This window comes from Poecilia latipinna, unplaced genomic scaffold (genome assembly GCF_001443285.1).
Source record: "Poecilia latipinna isolate Pla-1442-1.1 unplaced genomic scaffold, P_latipinna-1.0 Scaffold3103, whole genome shotgun sequence".
NCBI lineage: Eukaryota > Metazoa > Chordata > Actinopteri > Cyprinodontiformes > Poeciliidae > Poecilia > Poecilia latipinna.
In genome coordinates, this window is record NW_015115719.1 from 4,667 (window position 1) to 19,468 (window position 14,802).

General features: G+C 47.7%; 1 protein-coding gene across 1 annotated transcript in view; it reads left to right on the forward strand.

Moving 5' to 3' along the window:
• Positions 1–1,572: 1,572 nt before the first annotated feature.
• The window catches only part of stab2 (stabilin 2), a 28,983-nt gene continuing 15,753 nt past the window's right edge, over positions 1,573–14,802 (forward strand). The window contains exons 1-35 of the mRNA XM_015022777.1: positions 1,573–1,927; positions 2,184–2,336; positions 3,189–3,313; positions 3,398–3,513; positions 4,061–4,146; positions 4,385–4,451; positions 4,530–4,625; positions 4,710–4,832; positions 5,177–5,373; positions 5,982–6,109; positions 6,195–6,328; positions 6,484–6,563; positions 6,644–6,793; positions 7,098–7,241; positions 7,314–7,376; positions 7,772–7,888; positions 7,958–8,011; positions 8,084–8,164; positions 8,317–8,469; positions 8,583–8,642; positions 8,742–8,843; positions 8,922–9,008; positions 9,092–9,203; positions 9,284–9,464; positions 10,217–10,310; positions 10,389–10,547; positions 12,225–12,320; positions 12,415–12,507; positions 12,584–12,631; positions 12,948–13,081; positions 13,148–13,250; positions 13,360–13,437; positions 13,516–13,605; positions 13,701–13,808; positions 14,209–14,340. Coding sequence (XP_014878263.1) covers positions 2,274–2,336; positions 3,189–3,313; positions 3,398–3,513; positions 4,061–4,146; positions 4,385–4,451; positions 4,530–4,625; positions 4,710–4,832; positions 5,177–5,373; positions 5,982–6,109; positions 6,195–6,328; positions 6,484–6,563; positions 6,644–6,793; positions 7,098–7,241; positions 7,314–7,376; positions 7,772–7,888; positions 7,958–8,011; positions 8,084–8,164; positions 8,317–8,469; positions 8,583–8,642; positions 8,742–8,843; positions 8,922–9,008; positions 9,092–9,203; positions 9,284–9,464; positions 10,217–10,310; positions 10,389–10,547; positions 12,225–12,320; positions 12,415–12,507; positions 12,584–12,631; positions 12,948–13,081; positions 13,148–13,250; positions 13,360–13,437; positions 13,516–13,605; positions 13,701–13,808; positions 14,209–14,340 — 3,654 coding nt within the window. The 5' untranslated portion in view covers positions 1,573–1,927; positions 2,184–2,273. The remainder of the gene's footprint in view (positions 1,928–2,183; positions 2,337–3,188; positions 3,314–3,397; positions 3,514–4,060; positions 4,147–4,384; positions 4,452–4,529; positions 4,626–4,709; positions 4,833–5,176; positions 5,374–5,981; positions 6,110–6,194; positions 6,329–6,483; positions 6,564–6,643; positions 6,794–7,097; positions 7,242–7,313; positions 7,377–7,771; positions 7,889–7,957; positions 8,012–8,083; positions 8,165–8,316; positions 8,470–8,582; positions 8,643–8,741; positions 8,844–8,921; positions 9,009–9,091; positions 9,204–9,283; positions 9,465–10,216; positions 10,311–10,388; positions 10,548–12,224; positions 12,321–12,414; positions 12,508–12,583; positions 12,632–12,947; positions 13,082–13,147; positions 13,251–13,359; positions 13,438–13,515; positions 13,606–13,700; positions 13,809–14,208; positions 14,341–14,802) is intronic.

A 14,802-nucleotide genomic window follows, 5' to 3' on the forward strand; every position in this document is an offset into this window, starting at 1 on the left:
AAAATCTCATCACAAAACACAGGAATTGATATTTATTTTTGAATTTATTTTGCAGAAAGTCATTACAAGAAAACCTTTATACATAATTATGAAATTAATATCTTAAGTTTATTTGTGGGAGTGGAATATACAGCTGCTTGGTTCTTATTGTCATCATGATTTTTAAACAAATGTTTTCTTCTCAGAATAGAGGAGAATAAAACTGATGTCAGCGCTCCTGATGAATTATTGTTACATTTTTGGTTCATAAAGTCACAACATTCATAGTTTCTTTTAAAGAGGACATTTTAGTTCCATTAGTCTTTGTATATTTCAAATGTAGCATCGGACATTTTTATTATTTTTTATATATATGCCGTATGTTGGTCCTTAACCTGATCTTTGTTACTAGCTCCACTTTATACCAAACTAACTTTTAGCTGCATAAAACATGGTTAATATATCATGGCTCTATTAGTCAAATGTCAGACTGATAAACTGATTATTAAAACATTTCAAAGTATATTTTTTGCCATCTTGGAAATATGGCAAAGTTAACAGAGCGAGCCGTCTGTCGCAAAAATAGAATAAAATCAGTTTTCACTGAACATGTGAGATTATATTGAATTTTCTTTATTCAACATGTCACAAAAAAACACATTTCTCCAACAAATATCTCCAACAATGACTTAGGAGAGAAGCAATACCTTTATTATTACCTTTAAAATAATCTGTTTTGTTGTAGTTTTTAGCAGCAGAATGCCTAAACAGTGACCAGTCCGCCATTTTGGATGTGATGTTACGACCCAGGGCCGTTCTGCCCCTGAACCCTGATGTGACTTTGGCTGAGTCCAGCCTTCATAGGGGGCAGGGCGCTGGACCGGGCCTGAACCTACTGAACGTCTCACCACTAAGCGGCTCCAGGCTCTTCTTCTTTTTATGCAGTTTACAGATATTTTAGGGTTTATTAGCGCCACCTACAGCCTGTAGCTGCTGTCACTCTGCTATCGGCTCCTGTGGTATCAGAGTACTTTAATGAGGTATCCGTACATATCCAGGTGAGCTCAGTGTTACCTGGAACAGGTGGGAAAAATCTGTAAGTTTTGTCAATAAACTTCATTTCTATGTAGAGAACGTCCTGCTTGTTCTGGTTTGTTCAGATGTAGTGGCGGGCCGGTCCGACCTGAGCAGCTCCAGGTCTTCATCTGCTCCATGTTGCTCCGATCTGAGGGTGTGAAGCTGGGGTCAAGGGTCAAGCTGCAACAATGTCTGCTGTGGTCCTGAGGTATGGACCGAGCCCGGCAGAACCAGATACAAGCAGCCAGAATGAGTCTTTAGATCTCTGGGTGGTTCGGGGGAACCGCTCTCCTGGGAGGAACAACCGGAATGAGATCCAGGTGAATTCTGGGGAAATGGTCTGATATGATCTACTGAGAACAAGGTCCAACCTGACTTCAGAACCAAAGAAACCTTCAGATGTTCTGGGTCAGAACTTTTATCTTTTCTATTTTATCTAATTTGTTATTGTGAATTTAGCTTTGTCACTTTATTTTTTTTAATCTTATTTATCGCTGAAGTTCAGCTCTTTGTTAGAACCCAACCTGAGGACACCGTCTGCTCCGGCACCTCTGAGGACGGCTCCCGTTCCTGGGGACACTGTGCACCAGGGGGACAGCATGTCCTCACTGGGACAGACATGTCCTGGTGTCCTGAGTTCTCTGAGTCAGCAGGAAGACAGTTATCAGCCATGGTTGATGATGGAGCAGAAAGTTTCAGGAAAACAGGATTTCCTGTTGGACTGAGGCCCAACCCGAGGCTCCTGGTGGCAGGCAGGTCCTGAACATTCACAGCAGGGTCAAAGTTCATCCCTGGACCCAGAACAGAGAGAAGAAACACTGGATCAGCTCCCAGTTTGGAGCGCTAGGATGCAGAGAGGAAACTAGAGCAGGTAGGATAGTTGACAGACAGGAGGTCTCACTCTGACACAAACTGTGAGTCTGGATTTTAACCTTCATCCAGAGGGTTTACTGCAGTAAGAGCATCGATTTATGATCGAAGTGCTCTGCTGTACAGTCACCGCCAGAATCAGTTTGGTCTGAAACTGAAAGCAGCAGGAAGTTCCTGTGTTGTTTAACGATGCAGAATGAGCCGACTTCCTGTGGGTGTTTGTGTCTAAAGCTACAGCTCAGCACTTTTCCCTGAAGGTTGGTTTTCAGGAAGCAGGAGGAGGAGGAAGCCCTGAAAAGAGCTGCTCAGACCGGGTTGGACAGCAGACCGGGTCAGAACCAGAAGAGATGGAGGTCCTGCTGAGTTTCCAGATGCTGGTTCTGATGACGACGGCGGCCGCCTCGCAGCAGGTAAGATCACCAGGAGAGCTACAGGTTTTCTAATGGGAGCCTGAACTCAGCTGGAACCAGTGGATCCCAGAGGATCAGCTTCAGTTTGCTGCTGGCGTCTGACGGTGGAACGGTTCTCTGACCTTCTGCTGCCTCCAAACATCCTTCCAATCTGAGATTCCTGAAATGAAATGAAATTATTTTCATCATGAAAAATAATGTCTCTTCAGCATCTAGTCTGGTTCTTCTTGGGCCCGGTACCGACCCACTGCTGCTGCTGAGGAACCAGACCAGATGGTGGTTCTGATCTCCGATAGCCTGAGCTTCATGTTCTGGTCCAATCTGATCCGAAGAGAACAGCCTAGTCAAAGGCCAGACCTCAACTTGACTGAAATGATGTCTAAGTCTTCAGAGAGCTGAGCAGAACCTCAAAGAAGCACCGATGGAGAAAAGAACCGGATCAGAACCACGAAGGACCGTTGGGAGGTTATGGGTACTCCAGTTGGACCCCATTTGGTCCCAGTGGGAGATGGAGGTTCTGGGCAGATCCGATCCAGAAGATAAGCAGCAGTTAGACCCATTAGCCTCACTTCCTGCCTCTGCTTCCAGCTCCCAAGATTCCCAGATTGTGTCATGGTGAGGACCAGTAGAACCATCGGGCCATGTGAACAGAACCGTGGTAGCTGCTTGCTGTTGCTAATCTGTTGGGATGTTTTTGTGGCAGACGGAGCCAGACGGTTCTGGATCTCTTTATTCCAGAAGAGTTCTGGAATGACGTGGGTCACATACACATGACCCACGTCATTCCAGCTCCTTCCTGTTCTTGCTGGGGTTCTGAACAGGTTCTGTTAGAGCTTCTGTTTGTTTCTCCAGAACTTCTGCTCCAACTCCACGGTGCTGAGGACGCAGACGGCCTGCCACTCCTGCTCCATCTCCATGTTTGTTCCGTGTCCCACTGGATTCAGGAGAAGTCCAGGAAGCCTGACGTCCGGCTGCAAGTGAGCTGAACCAGTTTCACTGAACGGTTCTGGTCTGGACCGGTTCTGCTGACCCAGGTTGTTAACCGTGTGGGTTCTGTGCAGGTACCAAATCCAAACCAGCAGCCTGCAGCTGGCCGTCAGCGGCTGCTCCTTCCAGTGCTTCCAGCAGGTGGAGGTGAAGAGCTGCTGCCCCGGATACTGGGGTCCAGACTGCATGGGTCAGTACTGTTCTGCTCTGACAGTATTCTGCAGGAAACTGGGTCAGTTCAGAACCTCTAGAGAGCTTTAATGGTCGACCTGATTATACCAGAGAACAGATCAGAACCAGCAGAACCTACCAGCTCGACCCACCTGCACCCACTCCAGGTGACTCCTGACCCAGTCCAGTCCGGCAAGAAGCAGATGATCCTCCAGAACCGGGACTTCCTTCCTCCCCGCAGACCGTCAGCAGGACGGAGATCTGCTGACGCGGCGCCAATCCCACCAGTTGCTCTCAGACCAGCAGAACATCAGTCAGAACCTGAGATCCACAGGTCCAGACAGAACCTGGACCAAAGACCAGTCCAGGTTCTGGTCCAGGTTCTGGTTCAGACCTTAGAATCCAACCAGAGAAGGGAAAGATTTCCACCACATGCTGGGAGGAGGGGCTGATAAAAGCTGGGACAGGAAGTGGGACAGATGGGGGGGGGGTCAGCTTCCTGTCATCTCCAACCTGCTGCAGCGTTCCTCCAGCCGCTCCACCAGCTTCCTGTGTTTGTGTTGCAGAATGTCCTGATCGGGCCGACGGGCCCTGCAGTGGCAGAGGGGTCTGCTCCGATGGGCTGGGGGGGAACGGCACCTGCAGCTGCCAGGTGACACACACACACACACACACACACACACACACACACACACACACACACAGATATAACTCAAGCAGAATCTGTTAAAACCCAAATTATCCTGTAGTACCAACTGAAAGACGAGTAGGTTTCTGTTGCCTCTTGAGTTAGGACCGACCCACAGAAGGCATCAGAACCCTTTGGGCCACATTAGTACTGTTGCAGTAGCTCAGATTTTGGGTCAAAGTTGTTTCTGGTTGCTGTCCAGGTTGGTTTTGCAGGAACGGCGTGTGAGGACTGCTCTCCTGGACGTTACGGCCCCACCTGTAGTTCAGGTACCGTCACATTCTCCCATCCTGACCCCGGTCAGTACCACCAACATTCCTTACCTGCTGTTGTTGGTTCTGCCTCAGAGTGCTCCTGTGTCCACGGTCTCTGCGGTTCTGGACCAAAAGGAGACGGTCGCTGCACCTGCTTCTCTGGGTACCGAGGTCCTCGCTGTGACCAGGGTACGTCCCTCTGCTGGACCTGCAGCACCGGGTTTCCTTCAGCCTGGACCTGTCTGTCCTGACCCGGTTCATCCTGTCTTCCAGAGCTTCCAGAGTGTGCGGCCCTCAGCTGCCAGCAGAACTCCCGCTGCATGGAAGAAGCTCTGACAGGACAGCTGGTGTGCCAGTGTTTGCCTGGTTATGAGAAATCAGGATCTCAGTGTTTAGGTGAGTCTAAACATGAACAGAAGAGTTCTGGACCGGCTTGGCTAGGCAGGCTCAAAGATCAGAACTGGGTGAAACTGTACCTTTGGTCTGAACCCCTCTAAGAACCTGGGCCCAGTTCTCAAAAACAGGAACCAACAAACTGAGATCAACTCCCAGTTTGTGATTCTGTGGGTCAGAACCGGGCCCAGCTCCTGATCTCCAGCAACTCTGATGTTTTGATTGTTGTTCAGTTTAGAAATGTTTAAAAAGAAACTTATTCATCACCACCAGAGAACTACCCACAACTAGAACCGTCTCCTCAGGGATGGCCCTGGTCTGCTCATCGTTCTGTCTGTCCTCCACAGCCAAGAACCCGTGTCTCCGGCCGGTCTGCCATTCCTGGGCTTCCTGTGCCCACACCGGACCGGACCAGCACCACTGCACCTGCAACCAAGGCTACAACGGCGACGGACAGGTCTGCATGGCGGTGGATCCTTGTCAGACCCAAAACGGAGGATGTTCTGCCAGGACCACCCGCTGCATCTATGATGGACCCGGAAAGGTAAAATTAGTCCAGAAATCCACTTCAGAGTCTGAGGGATCAGAACCAGAACCAAAAGGGATTAGATGGAAAAAGATGGGAGCAGAAAGGGGATGTAGAAGAACAGGAATGCTAACCTGGAATGGGATCAGCCAGGAGATAAAAATGGAAAACTCTGCTTGCAGATCAAAATCAGAGATCAGATTCAGGAACATCAGGAAATTAGCCTGAGTATGAAAAAGGATCAAATCCAGGACCTGTATCAGGACTGACGGCATGTTCTGGATCTAGAACGTCATCTGAACAAAAACACTGAAATGAAACCAGAACATCTAATCCAGAATGGGATCATGACAAAGACCGAAAGTAATCCTGGGATCAGAACGACGCCATCTTCCTCTGGGGCAGGATGTGAAACAGGTTCAGGATCAGATTCACATCAGGATTTAAACATGATCGGGATCAGAATTAGGGACTCGCTTGACTAAGTAACTGTGTCAGAGCTGGAATCAGGGGAGGAACACGATCAGAGCTAATTAATTTGATGTGATTCTGCTGTAATGCAGAGTCCAGCCTGCAGGGGGAGATGTTTGTGGGAGTATTGTTGTCGGTGTCTGGTTTCCTTCCAGTCCCACTGTGAGTGTCTACCAGGCTTTGAGACGCTGGCGGACGGCAGCTGCAACCTGAAGGACGTCTGCAAACCCGACTCCTGTCACCAGAACGCCAACTGCTCCACGGTGGGACCGGGTCGGGTCCGGTCAGTTCCCTCCGCCTTGCTTTACCTCACTGTTACCTGCATGCTCACTTGAAAACACCTGAGTGTCCCGTTGCTTTGCCTCCAGGTGCGCCTGTCTCCAGGGCTACATCGGGAATGGGAAGGTTTGCTTTGGGAACATCATGGAGCGTCTCAGGGAACTGAACACACAGCCTGGGAAGGAGTGGAGCGGCCAGCTGAGCAACGCCATCTCTCTGTTCGGTGATTAGAATAAAGCAACATTAAATCTGAGGGTTGGAGTGTACGCCCTGCTCCAGGAAGTCCAGCGGTTGTGGTTCCATCCCAGCTTGATCTGGACCTGATGTTCTGTTCAGAGGCAGATGTCAGCACTGATGTGGTTTGTTTTGTGTTCCCAGATTCTCTGTCTTGGCCTCTTCAGAACTTGGGTCCATTTACGGTTTTCGTTCCAGTGAATCGAGGTTTTAGGGGAAACTCTGTGAGTTCTAGACCCATTTAGCATAGACAATCAGAAGAAGCAGAGTTTTCAGGGTTTTTGTTGGGTTTTTTTAATCACAGATACGGACTCTGACTGCCGACTCATCCAAAGCTAAGTACCTGTGTAAGATGCACCTGGTTGCTGGTTCAATGCCATCCTCCACTCTGATGAAAGCAGATGTCTTCTACACGCTGTCCGGAAAGGCAGGAGAGACGGAGACGTCTGACAGGGTGAGAAGGAACCTAGCCATCTTTCAGATTTTTAAAACACACAGTGATTTTTCAAGTGGTCCTGAGATATGGATCAGAACCAGAACTCTCAGGACAAAAAGCAATTTTGTGAGTCTCTAGGTAAGACTCGGTTTATCATCAGCATAAAATTGATCCAAAGAATAAGTGGGACACCGGACACATCATGGGAGAAATGAGAAGTCCCACCCTGAGCTGGAACTAGGAACGTTCCCCCATTGCCAACCTCGTTGGACCTGAATCTGGTGACCCAATTAAACCAGAACCATCCTATTTCTCCTTGCAGGGTGGTCAGATCAGAATCCGTATCCATGGCAGCAGGAAGCGAGGTGAGGTCATCAAGTCAGACCTGGCAGCGTCCAACGGACTCATCCACATCATCACGAAGCTGATGGACAGCGTCCCGGCCACCGTGGAGAGCAGGCCAGATGTGAGACCTTCTAACCCTGGTTGGCTGGAGGAAATGTCGATGCCACTTTAACACTTTGATGATCTTCTACAGGAGAACTTGATGAAAATCATCTCTGACTATGGCAAATTGGAGACTTTCAAGTCCCTGCTGGAGGTGCAGTAATTAATTACTTCTTTCACACCGGCTACCCCTTGGTCCATACCGACGAAGACTTATTTAAGGCCTTAAATAAGTCTTTAAGGCCTTTTTGTTCCTTATGTGGTTCAAAGAACTTGTGTTGACCTGGTCTCAGAAATTTGTTTAAATTCTGGACGTCTGCTCTTGCTTCAAGAAGCAAGCGCAGACATCCAGTAGCCATCCACTGAAGAACTTTGGACTCTGTAGGATCTACAGTATCTTCTACAGGTTGGCATTTTGTTCTGCTTTGGTGATAGATCTTCTCTGGATCCCAGAAACCTAACTTTCTTAATCCAACTTCAGAGTAAAACAAATCAGCAAATCTTCAAGAAGCAACTGAAAATCTCAATGAGTCTTTGCTGTGGTTACAGCAAGCTGACCTGGCCTCTGTGATGGACCTCCCTCAACCAGTCACGGTCTTCACTCCAACTACTGAAGCTTTTAACGGCATGAAGGAGGGTCACCTGCAGTTCCTCCGCAGTGCAGAGGTGAGTAAGAATCAAACCGTCAACTGCTCAGGGACTCTGGTTACGATCTAAATCAGTCCGAATCCTCAGGGTCGCAGGAAACTGACAGAGTTCCTCCGGAATCACATCATCCCGTCCACCTCAGTGAGTACCAGCTGTATGTCTGAATCCGCTCTTCTGTCCCCTCTGATCGTTGTCCTGTCTACTTTCCTACAGCTGGAGGTCTACAACATTGTGTCCAGCCCCACCGTTGTGACAATGGCCAACCAGGTCCTGATCATCAACATAACAGAAAACGTAAGTTTGTCAGCCGCTGATCAAAAAGACCATCTTTCACTTTAATGGATCCTCAGCTGAGATATCTTCCAGGTGTGTCATGAATTTTTTTATTCCTGCCTGCATTAAGCCTGATCCGTTTGCTGCAATGCTCCTCCTATTGGCTGATCCAGGGTCAGATTCTGGTCAACGGAGCGGCTGTTCTGGAGGCAGCCGTGGAGGCCAAGAATGGACGGCTGTACGTGATGAACGGAGTCCTGACTCCACCCTCCATCCAACCTTTGCTGCCTCACAGGTGTGACATCACAGAGACCAAAATCATAAAGGTAAGGAGCTGCTGATTTTATCTGAAACATTAGAAACAGATCCAGAAACCTTACTGTTGTAAGGTTGATCCTTGCGACTCACATCTGACAGCTGAAATCTTGTGATCCTTTAGGGTGAATGTGTCAGCTGCACCAAGGTCCACCTGTTCCAGTGCTCATCAGGAGTCTACACAGTAAGAAGTCTCACTCTGCCGGGACCGTCAGGGTTTTTCTCCCTACTCTTCATATGAAAAGCTAATCTCATGTGAAACTGTCATTGTTTTGGTGAACAGGGCACCTCCAACTTCGGGTGTCTTTACACCCTCTCCTTTGACAAATCTCCCATCAAGGTCCCATCCAGAGGTTGCACACCGCTCTGCAAAGCGAATGTAACGGTAATGGCAGCATTATGATTTTATTGATGAGAGGAAAGTCAGTAATCTGTGGTAACATTAATGTACCTGTTTGTCCAGACTCCAGCCTGCTGTAAAGGTTTCTACGGTCCGGACTGCGCTCCCTGTCCAGGTGGCTTTAACACACCCTGCTCCGGACATGGCCAGGTAACGTTCTACCACCTGCCATCAAACATCCGGAGGAACAACCGTGTTCCTCTGACTGGTCTCAGCAGATGTCTTCTGTCCAGTGTATGGAGGGCATCAGAGGAAATGGGTCGTGTATCTGTGAACCCAACTTCAGAGGCTCTCGCTGTCAGTACTGCTCCTCCTTCAACAAATATGGTCCAAACTGCGACAGAAGTAGGTCAAGTGGACTTTGTGTTGACCCTCAGATAGACGATAGAAGTTACCTGTGTCAAGTCTCACCTGTATATCCACAGCTTGTCCCTGCATCCATGGACAGTGTGACAACCGTCCAGACTCAGATGGACGATGTAAGCTGGACTCTTGTCTTCAAGGTTTCACCGGTCGGTTCTGTGAGCGACAGACATCTGTCTGTGGAGGCCTGGCCCAGTTCTGCCATGCCCATGCCGACTGTGACTTCACTGATGGATCACCCAGGTACCTGCACGCTTCAACAGAACCGCTGAAACACAGGGCTCTGGTGGACCACCAGGTTCTGGCTTTGGTTCATTGCTCTTCCTTATTCATATCTGTCTTCTTGGCTTGTTGATTCAGAACTAATGGGTAGGTTACAATATCTCCATTTAAATAAATCACTCAACTGTCCTAGGTTGTTTTCCCTCCGATAGCCCAGTAGACTTGGTTTGGATAGCCAGAACCAGTTCTTCAGGGAGGTTCTGTAGGCCCTGCTGATGGACTGATTCAAACTGATTGAGCTAAAGTCCATCAGATCTTCATCTGTCTTCAGAACCAACATTAGAACTTGTTTGATCAGGTTGTCAATGCCACACAGAACCCAGAAAGACCCAATAAAACTACGAAGAACCCACAGAACAGCCTGAACTGAGTCGAGACAGTTCTTCATCCACAGCCTTCAGGAATTCAGCAGTTTAGATCCAATTGATGTTCAGTTCCATTTTGTTGGTCAGGAACTGCAGCATATTTGATTTAGCATACTATGATGTTCAGGAAAAGCCATTCCCTTTCCAGAGCCCAACTTCCTAGATGAAGCTGTACCATGACTGATCCAGTTTCGGAACCTTCCTGTGTAGTTATTATTCATCCTACCCAGCCCAGAACTCTGATAGTCACACGTTCAGAAATTATATTTTATCTTGTTCTGCGGTACATTATGACCAAAGATGCTGGTAATATTGATTATTTAACCCAGACATTCTTCCATGTATCAGGTGTGTTTGTAAAGCTGGTTTCCAAGGTGATGGGATCACCTGTGTGGAGTCGGACCCTTGTGCTCCGCCTCTCCGAGGCGGCTGCAGTGTGAACGTGAGTTCCCACTGTCTTCTGATCCTTTGCTTCCTCATTCTCTGGGCTGAACTGTGTGGTCATTTCTGCCCCCTCTAGGCTAAATGTATAAAGACAGGCCCAGGTACTCACACCTGCCAGTGTCTGACTGGCTGGACAGAGGACGGAAACGAGTGTCAACCCATAAACAACTGTGATGGTCCTGATGGGGGAGGCTGCCACCCAAACGCCTCCTGCATCTACACTGGACCTGGACAGGTACTGCCCCATCACTACAGGTCAGAACCAGCAGGACAAGAACTGCTCTGAACTTTTCAAATCATCGGTTCCAAGAAACCTAGAAAGCATTTAGATTGTCCAGAAGGTGAAGTAGACATCAAGACAACCAGTTCCTCAGAAACCAATTCATCCAGACTCAGAACCCAGAGGTTCAAAACCTGGGTCAGACCAGAACAGGTTTGTGGCTTAGAGTTGGCAAGACATTCAGCAGAACAAATTCCAAGTTCTTCAGACTAGTAGTGGTCCAAAAGAATCAGAACTTCAGAAGCATCTGTAGAAATATTATCTGCACATAATATTGACATTAGCAGGGAACAGAAACGTCTGATGGGTGAATGTTGGACACTACTGAAAATAAATGTTACTGTTGGTGAACAATCGACCCATTTCACTCCAGATGTTCTGCTGCCTTCAGTCATTCTAAACCACAATCAGCACCAGAGGTACAATGTAGCACAGAACCAGTTTTGGAACCAGCTCCTCAACTATTCTTGGTCCAATATTCTAACTATCTGAGCTACCTCGTCAGATTTCCCTACCGTAGCACGGATAGATAGTTATGTCTATCTGTTGGTGCTACGCGTCTAAAACTGTTACCGTCATGTTTGGAAACAGAAACTACAGCAGATCGTGTTCATGTTAAAACATTGGATAACATTATTTGAGTGACGGGACTGAAGTGGAAGCTTAGGAGTTAGCTTAGCATCGGAACAATTTATATACACAACAAAACCACAAGAAGATCACTTCCTTCATCTGAATATCCTACCCATTTAAAATGAAACGCTATAGATGTATGCACTAATCCTTTTATCAGAATATCCTACCTTTGTAAAATATGTTAAATACAGAGGTGTAAGAATAAAACGGTATCAGATAGGGGAAACAGGATTTATTGGAATCAAATTAAACACAGACAGATACAGATCACTGCAACTCCTTCATGTGCATTAATCTGTTTCATAGCGTCTGTTATCAGCAGCAGCCACAATGTGTGACAGGATATGCTTAATATACACTAATATTACACGGATATTACAGCTTCAATCTCACATAGCATTGCAACATGCTCTGTTTAACAAGGTTTATAAAAAAGAGTCAAATCTGAAATATTTTAACGCATAGGGATAAAATAGGCCACAAAGCAACATATTTTGTCCTGATTAACCACCAAACAATGACCTGTTTACAGTAGTAATGACACTGCAGACAGAAAACTAAAGCCATAAATATATTTACAAGCTGCTGTCATGTAAACTAAAAACATGAAGTCATACAGCAGCTTAATGAAGCCAGATATAAAATAAATGAAATTAAGCTTACCGTAATCTTCGACGAACTAAAACAGACGAAATGAAACTTCCTCAGGTAGGATAAGAAATGTGCTGAGTCAGCAGAATGTGGCGTAGCATCGATGAGCGCATCACCACAAGGTAGGATGGATTGATGGGTAGCACAGATGGTTAGATCACCTGTTCCTGAGCGTTTTGTTAAACCAGTTGCTAAGCCAATTGTAGCCCCAGCTTCTGATCTGGTTCTGACAGTTCTAGGAAAGATTTTGGTTATGTAATGTTTGTGGACATACAGAGCAGGCAGGTAAAACCGGACCTCTGGTACCACAAATCCAACTTGAATCAGAACCTTCTCTGTGCCCAGAGTGACTGTACCTGTAAGGCCGGCTATATGGGGAACGGACACGCCTGTGAGGCTGTCAACCAGTGTGTGACGGCTAACGGAGGCTGCCACTTCAGGGTGAGGACCGGTCCAATCGTACCTCAGAACCACAAGTTCTAGCTCATCAAGAAGCGGTAACAGAATCTGGGCTGGGTGGTTTCCCCGTCCCCAGGCCAGCTGTCTCCTGCTGTCCTCACAGTGGGCATGCGTCTGTGACGATGGGTATGTTGGAGATGGACTCCTGTGCTACGGTACCATCGACCAGGTGAGCAGAATCGACTCTGGGTCGGCTTCACCTCCGCGCTCCAGTCTGTCTCAGTCTGTCTGTTTGATGGTTCCAGGAGCTGATGGTTCTGCAGAACGCCTCAGACTTCTTCCGCTGGACCACGGTGAGTAAAGAGCAGCGACCCAGTCAGGAGCAGAACCCGGCTCCAGAGACTCTTCTGGGTTTATTCCAGGACCCGTCTTTAATAAGGAGTCTACTACTGGAACTGGATAGTCCTGGTTCCTTCTTGACCATCAGCCTGCAGCAATGCTGATAGGGAGGTGCAAACAAATTGCAGGTTGGAGGTTCTGTTGAGGTTTTGTTGGCGAGAAGAATGTTCAGTCAAATGTTGACCCATCCTACAGATCATCACCTGATCCGGTTTGAGACTTCAGAGTTAAACTGTAAACTAACTTCTCTATGGTCTCAACACCCTTCAGGACTCCGGCCTGTCTCGCTCTTTATCGGATCAGAACTTGACCCTACTGGTACCAACGTCCGCTGCCGTCGCTCAGATGTCCCCAGAGGACAGGAGCTTCTGGACAATGGAGGGAAACCTGCCAAGCCTCATCAGGTGTGCTGTCAGTGGAACTGGGAGTGAGAGGACGGAGACGTAATGCTGATGTCTCGTGTCCTGCAGAAACCACATCCTGCCTGGGGTCTTGTCCTCCTCCACACTGAGGAACATCTCATCAGTGACCTCTCTGCTGACCTCATCGCTTCCCGTTTCAACCAGCCAGGAGGTACGGAGTTAGCTGCTTCTCTTGCACCATTCAGAGCCGGGCTTTGCTTCCTGTTTGCTCAGTTCGGGTCAGAACCTTCAGAGCTGTAAATTGGTGTTTTTTTTGTCAGATCACATCAGTTGGAGGAGCAACCATCATCGCTTCAGACAGTGCTGCCACCAACGGCCTGATCCATCTTGTTAACAAGGTACTGAGCAGATCGAATGCTGCTGCTCCAATACCAAGCTGGTGCTGCACTACAGTCACGGTTCTGATCCGGCCGCAGGTTCTGGTTCCTGACAAGAAGCTGAGCGAAGGCCTGCTGGCCGTGCTCGCTCTGAGGCCAGAGTTCTCGCTCTTCCGGTCCTACCTCATCGTACGGTCTCACACACACACACACACACACACACACACACACACACACCGTCTGGACTCTGTAGGTGTTTGGATCGTCTCTGTGTTTTCCTGCAGGAGTACAACCTGACGAAAGAGATCGAGCGGGCCGACGAGTTCACCGTGTTCGCCCCAACAGACTCTGCCATCACACAATACCTCCAGCAGGTGGCAGCACCTGCCTTGGTAGGGAATAAACCTGTGGGACTGTATCTAAAGAAGAATGTTGGCTTATGGGTGTAGACGGGTCACAGCTGAGTTCAGGTCAGAACACTAAACCAAACTTAGGATTGGTTGGACTTCTTTATTGAAGAGTGGCTTGGACATCTCTTAGTGTGTTTTTGTGCATCTGGTCTTATAAAACAATATGAGTCAATAAAACTCTAGAAAATCTACAATACACAATGGACCTCACATGTTTTAGATGACCCATTTGTCTTTTCTGGGATGTTGGGCCATTTTATTTCTCTGGACTGAGAGTGGTTTTAAGTAATTAAGCAGCATGAATCCGTGGTTCTCTTTCTGACCCATGACCTCAAATTGGTCAACTGACCTCTGTCAGTCAGTCTTTTCTTCCCATCCACAGGATATCAACATGACCCGTTATCATGTGGTTCTGGCGGAGCGCCTGCTAAAGACGGACCTTCAGCCTGGAGGATACAGGGAGACGCTCCTCGGATTTCCCTTCCAGATCGGGATCTACCCTCGAGACGGAAAGGTCTGCTCTCAGACAAACGTCTCAATCCAAGTCCTCTTCTTTTATATCAGTGGTCTCAAGACGCCTGAATCATTCATAGATCAGATTTTGGAAGCTCAACAATTGAAAGACATTTCTGTCAAAATGCTCATGTACAAGTACACAGCCAAAACTGAAGGGAAAACTAGCCAAAGTCCTGTTAATCCAGATCACTTTGGTTGGCTTCAGGGATCTTACCACAATATCCTCAGAGTTAGACATCTTTCCAGACTCTGGAAACTGTTTAAGGTCAGGAACGCTTTCACTTTCACTTTCACAAATGTCTCCAGTTGCAGAACTCTGCTCAGAGTCTGGACTCAGATTAGAGACAAAGTCCTAGAAATAAATGAAGATGTGTTGAGAGTCTTGAGTGCGTTTAGCAGCAGAAAACAGTCCAGTGGAAACAGAGAGTGAGAGCCAAATGAAATCTTTCCTTCCTCAGAA